General features: G+C 38.7%; 2 protein-coding genes across 14 annotated transcripts in view; one reads left to right on the forward strand and one right to left on the reverse strand.

Annotated features, from left to right (window-relative positions):
• Positions 1-9,079: 9,079 nt before the first annotated feature.
• Positions 9,080-18,103, forward strand: LOC116056695 (leucine-rich repeat-containing protein 43). Of its 3 annotated transcripts, none has more exons than XM_031308982.2 (12): positions 9,080-9,412; positions 9,613-9,825; positions 10,683-10,793; positions 11,095-11,162; positions 12,538-12,776; positions 12,877-13,079; positions 13,489-13,651; positions 14,634-14,773; positions 15,295-15,384; positions 16,237-16,455; positions 16,926-17,013; positions 17,281-18,103. In XM_031308982.2, exons 1-12 carry the CDS (start codon positions 9,326-9,328, stop codon positions 17,439-17,441), a joined length of 1,782 nt encoding a protein of 593 aa, XP_031164842.1. In that variant the 5' UTR covers positions 9,080-9,325; the 3' UTR covers positions 17,442-18,103. The 3 variants fall into 3 exon arrangements, with proteins under 3 accessions (XP_031164842.1, XP_031164840.1, XP_031164841.1); XM_031308980.2 differs by having other exon boundaries at positions 9,081-9,412; positions 11,023-11,162; XM_031308981.2 differs by having other exon boundaries at positions 9,082-9,412; positions 11,023-11,162; positions 12,877-13,037.
• Positions 18,104-18,355: 252 nt separating this feature from the next.
• clip1a (CAP-GLY domain containing linker protein 1a) overlaps positions 18,356-23,580 on the reverse strand; it is a 29,139-nt gene continuing 23,914 nt past the window's right edge. For 8 of the 11 annotated variants that reach the window (XM_031308969.2, XM_031308963.2, XM_031308971.2 and 5 more), the window contains 5 exons: positions 21,842-21,986; positions 21,664-21,716; positions 20,241-20,246; positions 18,888-19,015; positions 18,356-18,785 (listed from right to left, as the gene is read on the reverse strand). In XM_031308969.2, the coding sequence (XP_031164829.1) occupies positions 18,557-18,785; positions 18,888-19,015; positions 20,241-20,246; positions 21,664-21,716; positions 21,842-21,986 (561 nt within the window). In that variant the 3' untranslated portion in view covers positions 18,356-18,556. The other 3 variants (XM_031308974.2, XM_031308966.2, XM_031308972.2) reach the window with 2 other exon arrangements.

The raw sequence follows: 23,580 nt of genomic DNA on the forward strand, positions 1-23,580 counted from the left end.
CAAAAGCCATATCAAAGAGTAGTTTACCCATTCATTGTTAATTTTTTGTGTTACTGACATATTTGTCAGGGCGCTCTGGTGACTGCTTGAGAATTACACACAATGCCAATTTAGTGTAGTCAGCATGCCCGACGTACATCAGCCTTAAAGTCAAATAAAGTGCCCTTACTCATGATCTCTGCAGGCTGATTAGTCTTTGTCTTTTGTTTTTTTGTTCAGCACTCCTCAGGCAGAACAACTCTGTTTACTCTTTTTACGGTAGCAAATGGCACCACTGATAGTTCTTATTTGATGAATGTGCAGAATTTTGTGTGTTGTGGATTGCAGATGTCTTTCAATGGGCAGTTATACTTTTTTACAAGGTAGAAGTATGTAACGTACAGCCTGTAATGTACAGGCTGCTCAATTTACAGTAAGACGGGAAAATCGGTCAACAAAATTCAACACTTTAACAGTGAGGCAAATCATGCCTACAGAGGCTTGCAAAAGTATTCATACCCTTTGAACTTTTCCACATTTTGTTACATTACAACCACAAATGTAAATGTATTTCATTGGGATTTTATGTGATAGACCAACACAAAACGGCGCATACATTTTCAATTTTTTTTACAAATAAAAAACTGAAAAGTGTGGCGTGCAAAAGTATTCAGCCCCCTTTACTCTGATACCCTGTTTACACGTACATGGTTATTTTCAAAAACGGAGACATTTCCCTTCGTTTGTGCTTTTCGTTTACACGCAAACGGAGAATTTGCCTCTGAAAATGATTCTTTCTAAGAAAACTCCGGCCAGAGTGGAGATTTTGAAAAATGTTGTTTGCATGTTTGCATGTAAACTGAGACAAACGGAGGTTTAGGCAGCCGAGGAAGTGAGGAAGAGAGAGGAAGTGATTCGTTGCTGTTGCTGCTATTTTCGGGATTCTGATTGGCTAACGTGGGCTTGAGCTTCTTGTTACACTGCTACCTACAGGTTTGGCATGCTCTTGACGGCATTTATACACGGGTACGTGTAAACTAACACTTTTCTGAAAACTGACAGCTGTGCACGATGTTATTTTTGAAAACGGAGAGGTTGAAATGTCCGTTTATGAAAATAGCCGGCCACGTGTAAATGTAGCATGATACCCCTAAATAAAATCCAATGCAACCAATTGCCTTCAGAAGTCACCTAATTAGTGAATATAGTCCACCTGTGTGTAATCTAATCTCAGTATAAATACAGCTGTTCTGTGAAGGTTTGTTAGAGTGAACATTAGTGAACAAAAAGCATCATGAAGCTCAAGGAACATACCAGACAGGTCAGGGATAAAGTTGTGGAGAAGTTTAAAGCAGGATTAAGTTATAAAAAAAATATCCCAAGCTTTGAACATCTCACGGAGCACTGTTCAATCCATCATTTGAAAATGGAAAGAGTATGGCACAACTGCAAACCTACCAAGACATGGCTGTCCACTTAAACTGACAGGCCAGGCAAGGAGAGCATTGATCAGAGAAGCAGCCAAGAGGCCCAGGGTAACTCTGGAGGAGCTGCAGAGATCCACATCTCAGGTGGGAGAATCTGTCCACAGGACAACTATTAATCGTGCACTCCACAAATTGGGCCTTTATGGAAGAGTGGCAAGAAGAAAGCCATTGTTGAAACAAAGCCATAAGAAGTCCCGTTTGCAGTTTGCCACAAGCCATGTGGGGGACACAGCAAACATGTGGAGGAAGGTGCTCTGGTCAGATGAATAAGAAAACCTGTAGAGTCTGCAAAAGACTTGAGACTGGGGCGGAGGTTCACCTTCCAGCAGGACAACAACCCTAAACATACAGCCAGAGCTACAATGGAATGGTTTAGATCAAAGCATATTCATGTGTTAGAATGGCCCAGTCAAAGTCCAGACCAAAATCCAATTGAGAATCTCTGGCAAGACTTGAAAATTGCTGTTCAGATGCTTTCCATCCAATCTGACTGAGCTTGAGCTATTTTGCAAAGAAGAATGGGCAAAAATGTCAGTCTCTAGATGTGCAAAGCTGGTAGAGAAATACCCCAAAAGACTTGCAGCTGTAATTGCAGCGAAAGGTGGTTCTACAAAGTATTGACTCAGGGGGGCTGAATACTTTTGCACGCCACACTTTTCAGTTTTTTATTTGTAAAAAAAATTTGAAAACCATGTATCATTTTCCTTTCACTTCACAATTATGCACCACTTTTTGTTGGTCTATCACATAAAATCCCAATTAAATACATTTACGTTTGTGGTTGTAACATGACAAAATGTGGAAAAGTTCAAGGGGTATGAATACTTTTGCAAGCGTCTGTAGGCTATATGTAACTAATGACAGAGACTTGATTTTCCACTGCAGCTTGGTGTTTGTGTGGCAATTTTATTGGTTATCATACCAGGTTGGATTTCCAACTTTTTGTTTGCTGTTTCTGTGAGTGGGTTTTGTACCTGATATACAGTATCATTGCAGATTGGATCTGCCCACTTCGGTTCTCCCCAAATGTAGTGTTGTATTTCATTTGTTTTAAGAAGTAAATATATTTTCTATGTGCTGCATCTGAGTGTTTTGTTCAATTCCAAAGTTCCCAAATGTCTTCATGCAAGAAGTTTTAAAATCGCTTAAATTATTCTGAATCACAATAAAAGCAACAAGAATGAAAATCTTGACTTGGGCTACTTTATTTTCAATGAATGTCACTTTGTTTTTGAATAAATCTTACTTGGTTATCAGATACTGATAACTAATAGGCCTACTAAGTAGAACTTTAACTTTCAGAACAAGTTTACTTTCTCATCCATATAAAACTGGATTACAAAGGTGAATGTTTTATCATTTAAAGGTGTAAAAATAAATAATGCACATTCAAACGCATTTGAATCAAAACGTTGCTTTGCTGAGCCGCTGGTCCAGAAGCTCCAGCAGACATTTGACAAACGCATAAAAATCCGCATCCTGGTCAAAGCTGGGTAGGCTGCAGTCCCGACTGGCCGTCTGTCCGCTCGTCAGCAGCTCCACACTCTTTATGTACTGGCTGGTTATTTTCAGCTGTTGCGACAACTCCGGGGTCCGCTCCAACATTTTCATCATGTAGCAGCGGAAGGAAGAGAGGTGGTGGTGGGTTAAGGGCTGCTGCTCCGGCCCGACCAGCTCCGTGGTGTTCAGGGACAAGCAGGAGATGTTGGGAACCAGTCCGGGTTCATCCTGCAGGAGACGGTCTTGGTTAGTAGTGATATCAGTGAGTAATACTATCATAATAGGCTATCTAAAAAGTATACTACATTTACTCAAGGGATGCTCTCAGTGTGAGTATAGCAGAAGTGAATTCCCTTTGATTAGTAGTAAATAGATTCAACGAAGCACCAAAACGCTTACGAGGTGGCCAAGAGCGGTCCGTATCTCCTCCCGCATCCCCTGGATGGTTGCGTTCAAGGCCCCGGTTTTTGTTCCATGTCCAACAGGTCCGCAAGCTGCTTGTGCAATGAGCAGATACAGGAAGATGACGACTGCAGCAGTGACATGAAAGAGCACACAGTGAATATGAATTAGATTTGAATACACACTGAGAGAGAGAGAGACTCTGCAGTCACTAGCCTACTAGAGCGTTTCAATGTTGTGCAACTTTGCCCGCAGAAGTTGAAGTTGTAGGACTTTTAAACATATATACATTGCGGGACTCTGAGATGCACTTTACGGTTCTTACCAGCACGACAATCCATGACAGCAGAAGGCTTTAGTCAGCACGCTCTCTGATGTGACACTTTCTCTCAAAAATCTTTCTATCGATGACAACTTTTATTGGGACTCTAAAGATAATGATCGGCATTTTAATATTTTCCCCTACGTGTTTCGGGCTATCGCAGAAAATGTCATACAAGCTCAGGATTCAGTTCTACACTCTGAGTGTACACTCTGGAGTTCCCTAGAGCCCCTAGGAATCTCTGTTTTAGACAAACCTACACATCCCGTAAAGCACCTACAGTCAGATTAAATCTTAAACTCAATTCGATTTTATCTTTTGTGTGAATAAGAAAAATAAATGATTGTCATGTGTAGCCTATATGTCTGTATTATCCTAATAGCCATATAGGCAGAAAGACGATCAAGTGAACATATAAGATAGGCTAAGGGATGTGCTCTGAAATCTAAAATATGAATAGCCTATTTGTGCCTGCATTCCCTCAAGGTTTAACTTTATGACTGCATCAGATTTTTCAAATCACGCTCAACTTGCTTTTTTAATCTGGAATTCCTACTTCAAGATCAACATACTGTAGGCTACAGTAGGCCTAAATGTTAACGCGTGTGTGTGTGTGTGTGTGTGTGTGTGTGTGTGTGTGTGTGTGTGTGTGCGCGCGTGCATGCATGCATGCATGATCACATGTGCGCGCGCGCGTGTTTGTGTTCCTGCCTAATGATGGGTTACACCACACCACAAGGGTGTATTGTAAAAAATGATGATGAAGAACCCTTAAATTCTCTTCTTGCAGTGAAATCATTGTTTAAAGAAAAGATAAGTAGTTTGATTTAAATATTTTAATATAACCAACTTATTTTTTCAATCATACAGTCAGAATGGAGCAGCACAAGGCCAGACAATGTGGAAGACATTCAATATAAATACAATAAATGCTACCAACTATAAATAAATATACAAAACCTTACATAACACACTAATAAATAAATAAATACATACTGAAATAAATAAGTTGTCAATAAGTGCTGTCATAAGTTTACTGTAGGCCTAAACAGGAGGTGGATGTGTTTGTGAAAGTCTCCACCCATTGCCTGGTATAGTAAATCATTCCGTAGCCAAGTTTTTTCATAGTGTAACCGTCTGAAGTTGTAACATTTCTTTCGCAATGCGTAGTCCCTGGCAGCGATAGGTCTACAATTGTTTGGAAGTGACTAAGAAACGTTTTAGTTTCTTTGAGGACGGGGTGCTTATCGAGGGTCTGATCCTCGTGTTGAATGGCAACGTTCTTGATGATTGTCGGCAGGTGGTTGCTGAGGTAGTCGAGGATGGCACAGGTGGAGGCCTTTATTTCTTCTGTGGTGTTTCCAGAAGTTATTCCCTCTGGGCGCTCTAAACTCTGTGACGCCTCTTTGAGTATAAGCTTGACCTAGAGAGGAAGTGAGAGGCACATGATGAAGTCAATAATGGAGAGCTCTGAGCCTTATTAGCAGTATTATCAGCAAAATGCACTTAAAGTATCAAAAGTTAAAGTAATACTAAATGGTCCCTTATTTCATGTTAACATACTATATAATAATAACAACAACAATAATAATAATAATAATAATAATAATAATAATAATAATATTACTGCTGCATTATGTTACATTTTACTGATGTAGATGTTTAATGGTGTGCTAATTTGAACTCCTTTATATGGGCCTACTGTTGGGCATTTTAATCTACAGTAATGCATCATATTCTATAAAATCATCATAACATGATGCCACAAGGGTTTAGAACCGTGGTATTTAGCTTAAGAAGAAGGAGAATTTTCTCAACACATAAAAGAACACTTCATCTTGTAGTTTATCAGAAGAATTCTAATTTAAAACCACCAAATTTGGAGATACATGGTTTTCACTGTACAGGTAAGGCGATGGAAAATTGTAATCTGAAGTAACTAAAACTGTCAGACAAATGTAGTGAAGTAAAAAGTACAATATTTGCATCTGTGATGCAGTGTAGTAGGAGTTTAAAGTTGCATAAAATGGAAATATTCAAGTAAAGTACAAGTACCTTGAATGTGTACTTGAGTAAATGTTCTTAGTCACATTCCATCACTGGTGAGGAGGCAACTTCACTTTGTAGTAATGTTTTTGTTGTGTTACATTATTGGCTTTTACCACTGAATACATCTCATATAGTTCTACAAATATGAAAATGTCCCTTTCAACTTTTTAAACTTAAAGAATGACGTGTTTACTTACATAAAAATGTTCTGCTTTTTGTAGGTCACACATAGCTAGATACAGATGGTCCACCATGTTCTTCCGAAGCTTATTGATCTCATGATCGGGAGCAGATGTAACTGGTCGGGAGGCCATGAAGGAGATGTGTAGCATCACAATGCAGGAAAGCAGGAGCTCTGCAGGAGGTTATACACAAAAGAGTATGATGCTGCATCTGCATAGTCAGCCAGAAGCTTGCTCAAGGGTAAATAGAATCAACATCACAAAGTCTAAATTGATTTTACTGAGAGAGAATAATATAATGTAAGAAAATGTTGCTTAAAGCTCATTTTAGACTCTGGGCAGCTTGCCCTTAGATTTTTCAGTCAATCAACCAATCAACCAATCAATCAATACTCTTTAAATCACAGCATAATAAAGTTATTAAAGCATTGTTACACAGAGATGTTAAGAGTGAGTTTGACAACTTTTTAATTTTCTTACTCTTTGCAGGAAAAAAATAATCGTAAATTATTGAACTTTCATTTAAAAACAGCTTACCTTTAATGACAGACATGGTGTGACTTTTGTCTTTTAGCTGTTGAGTTAATGGTCCTAAACTGGCATACACGCTTATATATCGAAACGTGGGATTTTTTGGTTGCATGCCATCATTGGGTGCATGACGCCTTTGTGGCATTATCATTCAAATAATCTTGTTGTAAATGTTTCTATTTTGCAATTGTAGGCCACAGCTCACCACAGTGGTTTAATGTGGGGAGGCAATGCAAACTGCCACAGATTGATCTAGTCATTTGATCGGTTGAATGGAAGAAAAAAAAAAGCCTGACAACCTGACAGATTGTAGAGGTATTCAAGAATAGTTGTTATGATGCCACCAAACCTTAAAATGGTAAAATGTTAAACCGGCATGGTTCATCTCCCTTAACTTTGTTTTTCTTATTAATTACTGATGCCTAAATTTGAACTGTTGCGATGTTTATCATGACGCAATAATTCAAATTATAGTATGTTTGATAAGGCATTTCCTAGTAACATGAGTCCTGTCTCAGAGATGCTTTTGCTGTGGTCGTGGATAACACACAGGATGTTCCTTATATGTAAGAGATGTTCGATTCCCCTTTGATACTCAAAGGGGAATCATTAGTCATGGCAAATAGAGATAATAATTGATCAATGTATCAGTTATTACAAAAATTGACTCACAACTTTTGGTCACACATTTTGGTCCAATATCTCAACTATTAGATTTATTGCCATAAAATGTTGTACCCACATTCATGGTCCCCAGAGGGTGAATAATACTTACTTAGGTGATCCCCTGACCTTTCCTCTAGTGCCACCATGAGGTTGATAGCCTATTTATGGTTTTTGGTTAAGTGTCTCAACAAATATTAAATGGATTGCTATGAAATCTGGTACAGACATTCATAATCACCTCTAAATGAATTGTAATCACTTTGGTTATCCCCTGGCTTTTCATCTAGCGTCACAAGTTTCAATTTGTCCAGTACTTCAGTTTATATGCCCAAATAGCTGCAAAACTAATGACCTTCCCATCAGGCTCAGCTGTACTGTGTTTATTGTGCTAATTGAGAAATGTTAGTATTCTAACACGCGAAACAAAGATGGTGAACATGGTAAACATTACAGTGCTGCTCATGAGTATAGGAACCCCTGCTACAGTTGACTAAAAAGAGGAATAAAAAAATAATCTTTTGGAAATTGATCTTAATGCCTTAATTGAAAAAAATAGGAAAAATCCAACCTTTGAGAACACTTCATCTTCATCTTCTTTGTGAATGAATAATGATAATAATGAATAATAATAATGTATTGTAAATAAATAAATTTTCTTCCTTAAAATACAGGGGGCATAAGTATAGACACCCCTATGTTAAATTTCCATAGAGGCAGGCAGATTTTTATTTTTAAAGGCCAGTTATTTCATGGATCCAGGATACTATGCATCCTGATAAAGTTCCCTTGGCCTTTGGAATTAAAATAGCCCCACATCATCACATACCCTTCACCATACCTAGAGATTGGCATGGTTTTAGTTCAGTTAGCCTAATAGCTGGTTTGATTTGCATTGAGAGATGATCTTATGGAAAGTACCCCATGCCATTCTCTAGGTATGGTGAAGGCTTTGTGATGATGTGAGGCTATTTTAATTCCAAAGGCCAAGGGAACTTTATCAGGATGCATAGTATCCTGGATCCATGAAATAACTGGCCTTTAAAAATAAAAATCTGCCTGCTTCTATGGGAATTTAACATAGGGGTGTCTATACTTATGCCCCCTGTATTTTAAGGAAGAACATTTATTTATTTACGATACATTGTGTTCTCAAAGGTTGGATTTTTCCTAATTGTTTCAATTAAGACATTAAGATCAATTTCCAAAAGATGATTTTTTTATTCCTCTTTTTAGTCAACTTTAGCATGGGTTCCAATACTCATGAGCAGCACTGTATACGTGCTAAACATCAGCTTGTTAGTATTATTGTGAGCATGTTAGCATGTTGATGTTAGCACTTAGCTCTAAAGCACTGCAGTGCCTAAATACAGCTGCTACTTAAATAACTTCAAGGTCCTCATTATCATTTTCTGGTGTATTTGGTTTATCAGTTATTATAGAGTTGTGAGGAAGGTGGTTGTTGAATCATAGCAGACAGATTTAAGGTGAACATTTTTTGATCCTTTGGGATTTACAAAGTTCAGGAAAAAATACATTTGTTTGAAGAAACATTTCTACAAAGGCCAATACATTTTCACATTACAATGTAGGAAGAAAGTTGTGAATGCAAAATTAAATTTTTACTTTGTCATAGCAGGAAAAACGCAGACCATAGAACTAACCATAGAAGTACCAATTTATTTACGTTTGTATATGGTTGTAACTAATAACATTCACAATGGCTCAGTACCATTAAGTGTCCCAGTCAGTTAGTCAAATTTGATGCATTTGTCACTGTCCACAAAGTGCACTGTCAACAATGCAGTCAAAAATGTGGGGCCATATTATGTATGCTGCAGAAATGTCCCGGTTTAAAGGAGAATTTCTCTAAACCTGACATCAATTTCATGTTTTTATTATATCTTATTTTCCTTCTTAAATTCTTCTAAATATACATTTTTGATAGTTACTAAGCAGAAAACAAAGGATTTCAGAGTCATAGCATTTTTAGCTGCTACCCTTGCACTGAAGTCCTGACCGGATGCAGTGTTCCTGGAGTGAGTCCCAGCTGTTGCCAGGCAACTGACAACCATTTGTAAATAAACACCAGAGACCTCTTCCCTGGAAGACTGACCAAAGCAAAATGAGGTATCATTTCATTTGGTAGCTATTGTGTTTCTCTTAACAAATCTATGCAAAATGTCCTACAGTAACAACTGTTGGTAGACATGAGCTCAAACAAGCTTTCTGCTGTGTTAGAGGAGCAGATTCACCGCCTGTGTCTAAATGACTTTCCATGTGGACATGGCACCTGGGTGAGTTTATTTTTAAGGTTGCAGTGTTTTCTAGATTATCATCAAAAATCATGTCTATTCAGTGGTTTACAGCACTCTCATCACTGCATACAGTAGTTTAGTTTAGTTTATTAAGGATCCCCATTAGCTGACGCCTTGACGACCAGCTAGTCTTCCTGGGGTCCAACACTACAGTAGCTTGGTTGTGATTATGTTCTCAGAGAAAGACCAAAGACAGTAGAGAGGGAGCAAAGACAGAGGAGACAGACGCCCTCCTGGATCTTCTAAGCTGCCCTCACTCTCCGTGGCAGCACGATGAATCATGGAGCCCTCAAGCTCCGGCCCTGAGACAGCTGGCAGTGCTCACACCTGAACGCCTGCACACAGACTTCATTTACAATTACTTTATTACATTTCGCATCGTGGACAAGGACGTAAGTGGACAGATTTTACACCCAAATGTTGTACTTTAAATTTGATTCAAGCCACTCTTCTTATACAGTGTCATTCTTAAGAAAAAAGAAAAAATTTAAAAGCTAAGTATACTATTATAATAATGGTCCCCAAAATACTATGGCATATAATGGTGTTCTCTCAGAAGAACTCAGTAATTCAAAATTTCCAGTTCAAAAGAGTCCTTTAGCTTCTCAGAGCGGAGTTGATCATCAGTACAACAACAAACTACCTTTGCACTCTTATCTGTGGACGCATTACCAAACTTACACTATATCTGCTCCACTGAAATAACCACAGATGACCTGTAGGAACAGTGCAAACACATTATAGAACAAGATGTCAAACACCATAATGCTATGTTACAGAAACATGCATAAACAGAGGCTGGTGTCCATGAACCTGCTGTCCTGTTGCATGCTGGGAGGCTTTCCACTACACCCACCCTCCAACGCTACAATATGGTATTTGTTATAATGCCAAAACTTGTTTGAGTGTCTCTGAATCCAAAGAAATCAGGTAAAAAAGCCCAAAAATGTGGTATTTGTTATAATTCTGAAGTTAGTTAGAGCAATCCCCAAATCTTAAAGTTTGTCATTGCACCCCTAAATCCAAAACATGGAGATAAAATAAACAGAGGATCCCAAAAATATATATTACATTTTAAATTTGTCTCTGGCTCCTCTGGTGGCTGACTGGCTCTGAGTACCCACTTAGGTATGTAACACCTTGTGACAACTCTGCTCCTGACCTTGTTCAAAACACAAATAACAAAGTGCTGATGCTTTTACACGATTCTGAAAAGTTGTACTTGATGTTTTGTCTGTGTTGTGTTCAGGTAACAGTCATCGATGATGGCCTGTTAAAGTTCTCAAAGCTGGAGGAATTGGTGCTGAGTGCCAACAAAATCTCAGACATCCCTGCAGAAAACCTTCCCAGCACTTTAAAGGTGAGTTTCCTCTGCAAAGGTTTGTCAATGAAGGGTGATTCCCAATTAAATCATAAAAAGCAGAGAGCTTTCCCTGCCTTTCATCACATCAAATGTAAAACACCTGCTGTGACGTCACATGTTTAGGTATGTCAGTGCAACGTTACAGTTTTAACACATAGATCAAAGTGTAGCAGGCTTTGTGATGTGGTGATGACTAACTCTGATTATGAATATGTTTCTTTCAAAGATTTTGGAGCTACGTGCAAACCAGTTGTCTGCTCTAAACAGTCTTAACAACAGCTTGCCTCCTCGCCTACAGTACCTCGGCCTCGGCTCAAACAGTCTGGGTTCCTATGACGATGTCTGTTATCTTACAGGAAGACACTGGTTAGTTCACACACACACACACACACACACACACACACACACACACACACACATATACACACACACACACACACACACACACACACACACTAAGCTTGCTGGTTTTAAAGGGGTAATCAGGTCAACAAGAACTCAAGTAGGATTGTGTACTTTTTTTTTGTATTGTTTGTAAGGTAAGATAATTACATCATGTCGTGACTGATTTCACACATGTACTGATTTGATGGCAGTGTAACTGCTTTATTAGCGGTGACACCTGCTGAGGCAACTCTGGTAGTTTTCCAGTGATTCAGCTGGTGATGATAACACAGTGATGACAACAGTTGATGCTGTCAGGTAGAAACTGGTTTGATTCCACCCAAAATAATCACATCTAACTGTGGTTTCACTTTTACGAAGTTACACCCACTCTACCATTTTATCAACTGATATGAAAGTTAAGTATTATAGTAAAGCTGGGAGGCACTGTTGGACTTTTTTTTTAATTTTCAGTGAGGACAAGATGACTTGTGTTTCCTGATGAATTTCAGGAGGCAAATACTTTGAAACACTCCTCAAAGATCAGCTTACTAAATATAATATGGTTATCATATTAGTAAGCCAGGGGAAATTAATTTCTTAAGCTTTTCTTCTTTATCATCCAAAAGAATTGTAAATAACTAAAAACACATGAAGTTCAGTTTATTCAGTACTACACATCCTATGAAATCAGTTGTATAATGTATTTTATGGAAGTTTGAAAAAAAAAGAATTATCTCAGCTCAGGCTTGAGACATCCTTTTTATGTTTTTTTTTTTTTTTGCCATCACAAATTATTCTTGGTGTAGAGAATACCCTTAGACAACAGCTTTTAGATCATCATGTACAGAAACTGGGACATTTTTAAATTTTTAAATAAATACAAAAAAAATACAAAAAGGTATGACCAGTTGAATCAATTAAAAATTATCCAAATTAATAGAAACTTTTACAGAAATTTGGGGGTGCTTTGACTCATGATCTCAGTATTTCTATACAACCGTTAACAGAAGCCTGGCCTGAAAACACACAGTTTGTCTGTTGCGGGGTGATTTTTAAGCTTGCTGTGTCAAAAACAGAGACTTTAAATGTTAAACATTTAAAGTCAAACTGCATTACCAACTGGAATTGTGGCGTTTGAAATGAGTGGGCATTTAGGCAGCAGGGGTTTTCAATCCATGATTCTGGAGCTTGACCCATACTAGGGGAACAAAAGTCAGGATATCTTGGTCTCTGTTGCTTTTATTTCAGCCATTCTTATTTATAAATAAAAAGGAAAAATGAATCCATCCACTTCCTCATTTTCAAGTCATTAGTCTTGCTGTACAACACACTGCTGTTCTGTCTCTGACCTCAGGCCACAGCTGGTGTGTCTGGACCTAAGTGACTGTGAGTTTCAGGACCAGCAGTCCCTGCTGAAGGCCTTGAGCACGCTCCCCTGCCTCAGGACGCTGGTGCTGGAGGGAAACCCCTTCACTCTTGCTCCCTGCTACCCGGGTTTCACTGTGGACAGTCTCCCACAGCTCTCTTGTCTGGACGGCTCATGGATCTCCCCTGAGGAAAGACATTGTTTTAGGGGCTTGGCCAAGAAGAGTGGTGAGACTTTGCCATTAGTAGATCTGACTCCTGTGAATGTGGGCTTGTTTCATTTTAATTTTCTAAGTAAGAAGCTTTGTAATTTTATCCATATGTACAGATCTGATAGTGGACCGGGCATCAGCCACAGTGAGTGTGGGCAGGATGAGAGGAATCCCAGACCCACTGATGAGTGTGGATGAAAACGCTCCTGACTTCCCTGTTATCACCTACAGCTATTTTATCACATACGAGTTCCTTAGTCATCAAACTGTTAACCTGGTGACGTATCCTTCCTACACTTTTCCAGCTCTTTACATGTCTGTAAGTTTAATACTGTCCAGAATGTCCGAGTGAAAAATAAATTCCAATCAAATGTGTTTTTGACACATTTAATCTTCTGACAGTTTCATTTAGTAAATGACAATACATTTACACGTTATATTTGTTTCACAAATTTGAAATTCCCTCTTTACGATTAGATTAGACTAGGCTCAACTTTATTGTCATTGCAGGCAGTACCATTACAACAAAAAACTGTTTACCAACTATATTTGTTCAATGCTCACGTGCCTTGAATACACATCAGTTTTTTATGTGCCTAGTTTTGTAAGAGTATCTTAAAACGAACATAAAACAATGTGGAATGTGAACAATTGAGTTTAGATAATGAGTGAACTTGTGCAGAAACTATCTTTTAAATCATCGTCTTTTTTTGTGGTGCTGTTCACAGAACTTCGACAGTGAGTGGAAATTTGACGCTGCACATGTAACAGAAGACTGCTTCAGTGATGCTGACCTACAATCAAACAAAAATTGTGAAAAAGAATCGTCCAAACCAGACACACAAGACTTGACGGTGTATACTGGGGAAACCTGCCATGATTTTGCACATGGTAATAACACTTCCCTCATTTGACGAGTTAAATCACAAACACTGATAGAGCGATGCAGTTGTTGCTACAGATTGATCAAAAATAAAAAATAAAAACAGGTTGTCATTGCATGACATTCAGTGCAGTAGTATAAAGGAGTTTAGAAATAATGCCAGTATGAGGTTTGGATTCATTTAATTTAGTAATGTATCCTATATAACTGGGATTTACACTTTCTTATCAGTTTCTGTAGAATTTACACAACTGCTGTCAGGGAAAGGAGAGTTGTACACACCCCCTGAAACCGGATGACTAAACTTATCATTTATCATGTGTCAAACCTTTTTCTTAACTTTCCACTTAATCAGAGGTTTGTTTGTAGGGTAGAGCGGGGCATTGCCACACTTTTTTGCTCTTACTTCAATTTCTCCGACTCAGTACATCACAGTCACTCATTTTCCATATTAAATGAAATAATAAATTCTTGTTCACAAATGTATAATCTTTAGATAATAAAATAATTATCACATATTTTTTAACAAATAAGAACATGAATACAAGTAGAGGACTCATTTTTGCAGTTGTGTAATTGATGTTGAAGTAACTTATATGCTCCTTCCTTTATTTTCTTCATTCTGTTTGCATAGTGACATGTGTGCTATTGCTAGCTATACCACAATAGCCTTAGTACAGGTCTTTGGTTTAAGCATCAAAATATACTGTTCTCTTAATATAGTTGAACATACTTATCAAAGTTGTATTAATTATATAATGCAGTTTAGTTTTTTTAGTTTTTAGAAAGTGCCTTCTGGTGTTGGAGATGTAACCTGTGTGACAACTTACCCTTATGACAAGCTCTCCCCTATATACTGTATATTCTTTCAACTATGGGTCTCTGACTCGCCAAAAGCCAGACTGTTTTTGTGTCTGTGTTTTTGTACATGTAGTACCCACTGTGTGCCATACTTTCACTTTTTCATTTTTCTGATTTCTTTTTCGACAGTGTCAAGACACAGCACATCAAAGCTGACATGGTCAGAGTGCATGGCCTTCAGTGACACACAAACATACATTGTTAATGATCTGGGAGGCTTAAAGAGATTCTTCAATCAAGGACTTTATCTTACGATAGAGGAGGAAAAGGTAAAGAAAATAATGCTTATGTGGGTGTGGTATATTGACATCCTATAACATTCTATACACTTTGACTTAAGACTTGGTATAAGGAGGATGCATGAACTTTACTCTACGTTTACTGAGAACATCTGGAAATTGTTAACATGAGCAGAGGTCCCCCCAAGACAGAAGAGACCTTTTTTGGAGTTGTGCCAGATAACAGGCATTGATTGGCTAGTTACCTGATCCAATGATATACTTACAAAATTACGTCCTATGTTGATACAATGCATAGGATATATACGTTGTTCACACAAAGAAAAGGCAGAACGACTTTTTGGAAGAATTTGGGTTGGTCGTTCTCCAAGCTCTCTGCAGGAGTTTGTAAAATTGATGCTGAATCTTTGCTTGTAATAAACCTTTTTATAATCAAGAACAGTGTCGGCGGATTCCTCTTCATACAGCATCACAGCATTACTATTTAAGACACCACATGGGTAAACGTTTAGATGCAGAATGTGCTCATATTCTGCCATTTGACATTTTAGGTCCTGTCATGGCCTGCAGCCTCTGAAGACATCCCAGTGGCCAAACCCAGCCAAACTGTAAAAGAGAAGAAAGGCGGGAAAGAGAAAGAAGTGAGTTTTAATTGAATTCCCACTGAATCACAAACTGTATTAGTCAACGTTAGAAAAATAAGGACTAATGGGTGAACACATATATTGAATAGACTTTTAGGGAAATCCTGGATTGTTCATTTCCAGAACGGGGCTCGAAAGAAACCGTGATTACTGGAAATCTGTGTATGTTACTACGGCAACTGATGTGCTGAAACTAACCTGGTATTTTTATTTTTACATCTGGTCACAGGCCAATCTCATTAAACTGTGGCCAAACACCAATGTATTATAGTTCATTTGTTTTTTTAAATGCTTTTATAAGTATTAATAATGATATACATATCGATCCAAAAGTAATTGCATAATTACACGTTTTTTTATATTATAATTTATCATTTTACATAGTATTAGGCTGACCAATAACCAGAAGGTTGCAAGCTTGATTTCTGACATCAGTATTGTAATTTTCTTTTGGTTGATGGTAGTGTATTCTGACTTTTTGAAGAGAGCATGTCAGGGTCTTTTTTTTTAATTCTAAATTTATATTCTATTTCAGCCTTCCTTTGCAAAATAGTTAAGTTATATAAATTGTTACACAAAAAAAAAGTTTTCAATTTTCACACACGCCATGGTTTGTAAAGGTGCACTTTGCAGAGGACCACGGTTCTGTCACTGTATCATGATTTTAATATGTATATTGGTGGCACAGATTAGAAGTTCCATTAAGATATCAAGGCTTCAAAAAACAATCCACTGGTAAGTCCACCAGAGCTTGTCACATCAGCTCTGAGCAAGTACTGAAAGTCTGTTTGGGCAGATAATATTAGACATCTAAATATCCTAATTTCATGTCTGTGGCGTCTTCCTCAGTCGCCAATCAAATCTGGTTCCACCAAAGACAAGTCAAAAGACAAAAAGAAGAAATCTGTACCAGAGCTGGTCCAGGATGCCCCCATCAGAAGAGTCCTTGGCTCTGTCCACGTCCCCCTGCAAAGCCTGGTCAGAAGAGGTCAAAAGGTTGAGGTCCTCTGTGAACTTGCTGCTCTACACACTGAGTCTGAGGTGGAAGCTACACAAACACTTGAAAAGGCAAGTTTACATGCTAAACAGGTGTTTACACAGCCAGGGCGTTGCTGAGGTACAGTAGTACAATCATTACCTGGTCCATTTCACAGAAATTATTAGGAAACGGCTTTCAAAATTTCAAATTGGAAAACACCGAGACAGGATTTATGTCTAGAAGAGTGGTATTGTGGCCGGGTTAGCTCAGTTGGTAGAGCAGGCACACACACACACATATAGAGGTTTACTCCTCGACGCAGTGGCCGCGGGTTCGACTGCGGCCCTTTGCTGCATGTCATTCCCCCTCTCTCTCCCCTTTCATGTCTTCATCTGTCCTGTGGAAATAAAGGCCTAAAATGCCCCCAAAAAATAATCTTTAGAAAAGTGGTATTGACTATAAAAGGGACAGAAACTATCAACATATGGGACAGCAAACAGGATTCTCAATTATCAAACGGACATATTTCATGTGGGATATGTTTTTCAATCATCTTTAGGATCTGGGAAAGAAAACCAAAGAGGACAAGGAATCAAAGCAGAGAGGAGGCAGCAGTACTAAACAGAAGAATACAGCAACTTCAAAAGGTTAATCATCTGAAGAATGTCATCAAATCACTTTTCCCAACTGTAAAACTGAGAAGAGATTATTCATTTTAAAATGGTTTTGACATACCAAATACTGTAAAATATGTCTAGAATGGTGTTATTCTTAGGCTGACCTATATAGCATATGTGGTTTATATACTAAGTATTTGGCATCAAATGTACGTAAAAGGAAAAATTAAAAGGGCTGTGCTTTGATTGTTCAGTCTGCTTAACATCATGAATCCTGTTTGATATCATCTTCTGTAGGCAAAGGAAAGGGAAGGAAAGAATGCGAGGAGATGGATGTCCACACAGACAACTCTGTGTTCGCCCACCTAAAACTGATGACTGTGGAGTTGAGTGTGGAGCTGGAGAAATGGCAGTCTGCATCTGAAGCTCAACTTCTGCTCCCACACCAAAACTCCTAAAGCAAACTTGGCTTGCTTACTTATTTTCAGTTTGAGCTACTGTACACCGTGGAACCATTTATCTCCAAACCAGTCCAGTCCTAGTTCAACTCAAGATGATGCAATTATAAGGCGAGCACTGCAACAAGCTGAATAGACATGTAAAAGTGCAGTCTAAAACATGCTGTCGAACCTTCCTTTAATAGCGACTTTAATGATTGTGCATTGCACCCAGTCATAAACATCATAAGCAGTGTGAATAGTGCTTTCAAATGAACAATCAATACAGAGATGTTTCATTTTAAATGTATACATAAATTTAATTTATTTTATACAGATATTCAAAACATTTTCAAAGAATTGCCTATGTATTTCATTGTTTCATACAGAGAGTATCTTAATTTCAAAGAAACCTTTTGGAAAGGCCATTTCACTGGAACGGAAGGGTTACAGTAGGTGTGAAGTGCTTTAAGTTTCACCGCTTCTTTTTTTAAACAATCACCCATCAGTTCCTTCATGAAGACCGTAAAAAAAGTTCCTAAAGCCAAACAGCCCTGGTCTACTCCAGGCAAGAGTGAGAAAATCTCTCCCCTGCGATTACCCTTCACAAAATTACACACATACCATCAAACCTTTAAGTACATATAGTATTTCCAGGCATAAAAAAATAAACTATAGCTCACCAATTTTTTGCGCAAACTGATATTTTTTTCAATCAAGTAATTTACATTTTCAAATAAACACCTTTCATGATACTATATTATCTTTGTATCTCCCCAACAAGCTGTGCAAACAATGTTAGGATATTGATAAAGTAAAATATCTGAAGATCATCGATTCTCCCACATCCACCTACAGTATCACTCACACAAACCCAGGAAGTTCCAAAGTAATTTACAATTACAAATTGTAAACTGCGGTATATATATTTTTTGGGATGTGTGAATTTTTGGAAAGAGATTCTGAGGAGACTATTCTCCAATAAAAGCCCTTATGGACTGGCATGGACAATAAAGACGCTTGGCAAAAACAAGCACACGAAATGCACACATATACAAACCAAGACTTTAAAAGCACGGCGTAATCTAACATGATGTGCAAATATACCGATTGTGCGAACGAGGGTGGAAAAAGGCTTAAAAGGTCTGGTCATCATTACAGGATTCGGTCCAGTGGCCAAAGACCTCACAGATATCGCAGTAGGACCGTTCTTCGCCCTTATTGCCGTGGTAGGTGGTGTGTGGAGGGGAGTCGGGCATCTGCATTTGTGTGGGACAGTCCTCGGTGTCATGGAGGTCAAAGCAGTCGCAGATGTCACAGAACAGCCTGGGAGGAGCCTTCTTCTTCACGGGTTCCTTGTCATGGCTGCAGAAAAAAGGAAATCAGCTCTGTGTGTAACTAAAAAAGTTGTACTGCCACACAGTTGTTTTTTTAAGTCTGAGAAAGTCTGCTATGAATGGGACTTACCTGTCATAGTTATCCAGCTCACTTGAATTATTCCCATTGAGAGCAGCAGTTGCCATTTTCTCCAATTTGTCCTTAAGCTCCTCATTTTTCCTCTGGAGGTCAATGATGACTGAATTCAGGAACTCAATCTGTAAAGGTACACAACAGTAGCATCAGTGCTGCTGGTGGAGAATTATCATCCTTTATCCAATACAATATTGACAATTATTTTAGGGTCTCCCTGTGACATTTATTCATTGTATTATGTGCTAAGACACTGCCTCAATGCTGTGACAGTCCTAATTTAGATAATAGAAACTATGCCCCACCATATCCCCCAAAAAATAAATAAATTAGTGCTGTCCGTTAAAGGCGTTATTAACGGCGTTAACGCAAACCCATTTTAACGCCGTCAATTTTTTTATCGCGAGATTAACGTTCTTTTTGGCATAGCAAACTTTGCAGTTTTTTTTTCACATGCTGTTGTAACAACTACTAACGTTAGAAAAACTACAACACCACACCGGATCTAGCTAGACCGGAAACAAAACAACAGGTACGCCGCACACACTTGTTTGGGCTTGTGAGTCGGCCAAAGAGTAGTAGGCTAATGTTACGTTTTGAGTGGATGGCGAGCGCAAGACGCCGAAATGGATGCCAATAAGATTCTGAATGGAAAGTTTACTTTTAAAAAGTTGCCAAATGGTTCCATTGACAAGACCAAAGTGATCTGTGCGTTTTGTCGTTGTGAACTGAGCTATCATCGCAGCACGTCCAGTCTGAAATACCACTTGATGGCCAAGCACACAGCTGATGCGAATTTTCCGCCCCCTCGTCAAAGCCAGGCGACAAAAGCACAAAGCAAGCCGATCCACTTTTCCATGTTGATAAGAGCATTAAAATGAGAAAAAAATAATTGAACAAAAAGAAATCTAGTGACATTTAGAATAGATAAAAATGTGCGATTAACTGTGAGTTAACTATAACGTTAATGCGTTTAATCGCAATTAAATATTTTAATCGTTTGACAGCACTAAAATAAATAAATAAATCTAATCTTTACTATGATGGTGAACTGAGTTGTCAGCTAAAGAAAACTCCAAGCTTGATTGACACTTAAATGAGTCACGAAGAGAGTCCCACTTACGGTAAGTAAAAGTAATCCTTAACAGATCTGATCTGCTAAGCATCTATGATAACTGTAATTTTTCATAGTAATTTCAGCAGAGAGATTGAATGCTAAAAGGTTTTGAGAAATCAAGCTTGGTTTGTATTTTTTGACACCAACTATAATGTGATCCACCGGACGAAACATAAGAGCCACAGTGACAGACAAACATGCACAAGTGAAGCTGATGAAAAACATTAACAAACCGCTGCCTGATGGTGGTGTAGCATTGCCAACATCAGAGACAGGGCAGAGGAGAGGAGTTGGTGTTTAAGAAAGAGAAGAAAAAAAATATTGAAATTCAAATTAGGACCCACCTACTGCCAGCCAACACACTCAAGTCACTCAGATCAGTATTACATTTCAAAGTAAACAGAGGCAGGAAATGAGAGTTAAGTGAAGGTTCTGGGACACATGCCATCATCCCACCACTGTGGGTGAAATGCTCCAATACAACTGTGATACCAATTCATGTCACCGCTGCAAGAGCCGAGATGATGCCAGAAGTTCAGTATGCTTTTAATTAAATGTCAAATCAATTTGGACTCATTTCACCTCTGTAAAAACATAATACTGTAACAGTTACATGACTCAACAGTAAACTGTAAAATACAGAGTCAACTGCTACATCAGAAGTAGTACTTGTTAGTAAATGCCTGAGTACGCAGCACAGTCATTTCACAAACAGCATTCAATAAGACCGTTTCCGTACGACTGCCCCAAATATGATGACAATGTAAATGACACTGAGGAGTTGTCAAACCAGAAGATCATATGGGCCAGTGTAGGGAAGCATCTTTACACTGAATGCACTGTATGAATGGAAAAAACCTCAATCTATCCAGGCATATAAATAATACCGTATTTTCCGGACTATAAGTCGCTCCGGAGTATAAGTCGCATCAGTCAAAAAATGCGTCATGAAGAGGAAAAAAACATATATAAGTCGCACTGGACGATAAGTCGCATTTATTTAGAAATTGATTTCACAAAATCCAAGATCAAGAACAGACATTTAATCTGGAAAGGCAAGTTATTCAACTACACAGTAGCACACAGAACAAGGGGCTGAATACGGTAGGTGTCCGGTATGTTAACGTAACACATTAACAGTTATTCAACTATACAACAGAATACAGAACAACTACCAGGGCGTGGAGACGTAACTGCACCATTGACGTGCATCTACATCTGTGGACTCGTTCCTCCAGCTCTGCCCATCTTGCTTTCAGCGCGCGACTAGCTTTCTTTGTTTCCTTCATTGCAGTAAGACTCACCTTTTCGCCAGTCCCTCACAAGTTTCTCTCTCACTCCAAACTTTCTTTCTGCTGCTCGATTACCGTTTTCGGCTGCATATTTTACTACCTGCAGTTTCTTTTCTTTCTCAGTTGTCTTTAGGAGCAGCATATAGTTGTCACAAGCCTAGAGCGCCCTCTGGCGGCTTTAGACGGTAATGTTTTCAGCATGAAATAACATTTAAAAACGTGAAATTATAAATATTTTGATATATAAGTCGCACCTGACTATAAGTCGCAGGACCAGCCAAAGTATGAAAAAAAGTGCGACTTATAGTCCGGAAAATACGGTAATTATAATTATTATTCCGGATGAGAGGAAAGGTATACATGCCTGACTCTCTGCAGTCTCCTTATCTTCCCTTAGTTGGTCCAAAACTGCATCACCTGGAAACATCAGGTACAAGATTAAATGAAAGAGGTTATCTTGTTTTCTTTTGGAGGTCACCCCACAGAGAACTGACCTTAGTGCTACCAGAAATATTAGCTGTGGTCATGAGCTTAACTCTTACCTGAGGACTTGGTGTCAGGCCCTGCAGCCAGGTCCTTCTCCAGTCTCTGAACACGGCCCTGTAGATTAGCCTTGTCCCGCTCCAAGGCCTGAATTGTACCCTGCAGTGTCTCAACTGAGGCCCTTTCCCCATGCAGTCCAACCAGCTAAGAGAAGAAAACAACCCACGCTATTCAATAGTGAAAAAGATGTTAACGTTTCTTAGACAAAATAGTTCTCTTTGCTCTAAAAAAAACATTATGTTATGACAATTATGTTATGACAACAAAAGGAAGTCACTCTCTGAATGACCACTAACAAAAATAGTTCCATACTTAAACGGTAGCATAATGAGGGTCCCTACATGCAAACCGAAGCATTGAGAACTTTGTAAGTGTACAGACAGTTTATTACAAAGATAGATTATAAAGACAGTAGAGTTAATGTTTACATGCGGCCGCCATCTTGGATTATCATGAGCAGTCGAACGACGAACGCTGTGTTTGAGCTATGTTACTGGTTGCACGGCGTTCGTCGTTTGACTGGTCATGACTGTTATCCAAGATGGCGGCCGCATGTAAACATTAACGCTACTGTCTTTATAATCTCGCTTTGTAATAAACTGTCTGTTAGTGGTATCAGATAGTGATTTACCCTGTGCCCCGAAAGCTAGCGTTAGCAGCTAACCCCCAGTTTGCGGTAGCTTGTTTCAAGCTAGAGACACATTCGATTAGCATGAAAACATGTCCCAGAGAACGTTCAACTCGGTACACATGTTATTAACCCCTAGGTTCATTTTGCGCCGGAATTGTCCTTTAACAACAACAACAACAAGTTCAATTTGAGCATTTAAATCAATAAGTCGAGTTCATTTAAATTCAAAACAAGTTTTAAGAGAATTAAAGCATAATAGATGTTTTGAACCTGCAAGAAGAAAAGTGTCACTAAGTCTGCACGGCAACAGGGCCCTTGCCCACAATCTTTAAAGTTGCCGTTTCAGGTTAGGCACATTGTAGGATCCTTTGCATGCACACTCAAAATGAAAGCGGGACAACATTTTTGACCTAGAAGTGACATCCTGTTAGACTGCATTGTAAGAAACATTAACGCTACTGTCTTTATAATCTCGCTTTGTAATAAACTGTCTGTTAGTGGTATCAGATAGTGATTTACCCTGTGCCCCGAAAGCTAGCGTTAGCAGCTAACCCCCAGTTTGCGGTAGCTTGTTTCAAGCTAGAGACACATTCGATTAGCATGAAAACATGTCCCAGAGAACGTTCAACTCGGTACACATATGTTATTAACCCCTAGGTTCATTTTGCGCCGGAATTGTCCTTTAACAACAACAAGTTCAATTTGAGCATTTAAATCAATAAGTCGAGTTCATTTAAATTCAAAACAAGTTTTAAGAGAATTAAAGCATAATAGATGTTTTGAACCTGCAAGAAGAAAAGTGTCACTAAGTCTGCACGGCAACAGGGCCCTTGCCCACAATCTTTAAAGTTGCCGTTTCAGGTTAGGCACATTGTAGGATCCTTTGCATGCACACTCAAAATGAAAGCGGGACAACATTTTTGACCTAGAAGTGACATCCTGTTAGACTGCATTGTAAGAAATGTCCCTGCACGGCTCACCGGGTATTTTATTTAACAGGGTCCTGTTAAAGCCTGTTCTCAATGGCTGTAGGCCAGCACCCAAAAAAAAAAAAATCTCTGTGCACACTCACAAATCTGTCCTTGCATGCTCTTAAGTCTTGAATTT

The sequence above is a fragment of the Sander lucioperca genome, chromosome 2 (assembly GCF_008315115.2).
Source record: "Sander lucioperca isolate FBNREF2018 chromosome 2, SLUC_FBN_1.2, whole genome shotgun sequence".
Lineage (NCBI taxonomy): Eukaryota > Metazoa > Chordata > Actinopteri > Perciformes > Percidae > Sander > Sander lucioperca.

Excerpts from the sequence above, each read along its gene's own strand:
- LOC116056695 (XM_031308980.2), top strand. The coding sequence starts at position 9,326 with ATGAGCTCAAACAAGCTTTCTGCTGTGTTAGAGGAGCAGATTCACCGC. Across the intron at positions 9,413-9,612 it reads CATGTGGACATGGCACCTGG|AGAAAGACCAAAGACAGTAG; the intron begins GTGAGTTTATTT and ends TTATGTTCTCAG. Across the intron at positions 11,163-12,537 it reads TATCTTACAGGAAGACACTG|GCCACAGCTGGTGTGTCTGG; the intron begins GTTAGTTCACAC and ends CTCTGACCTCAG.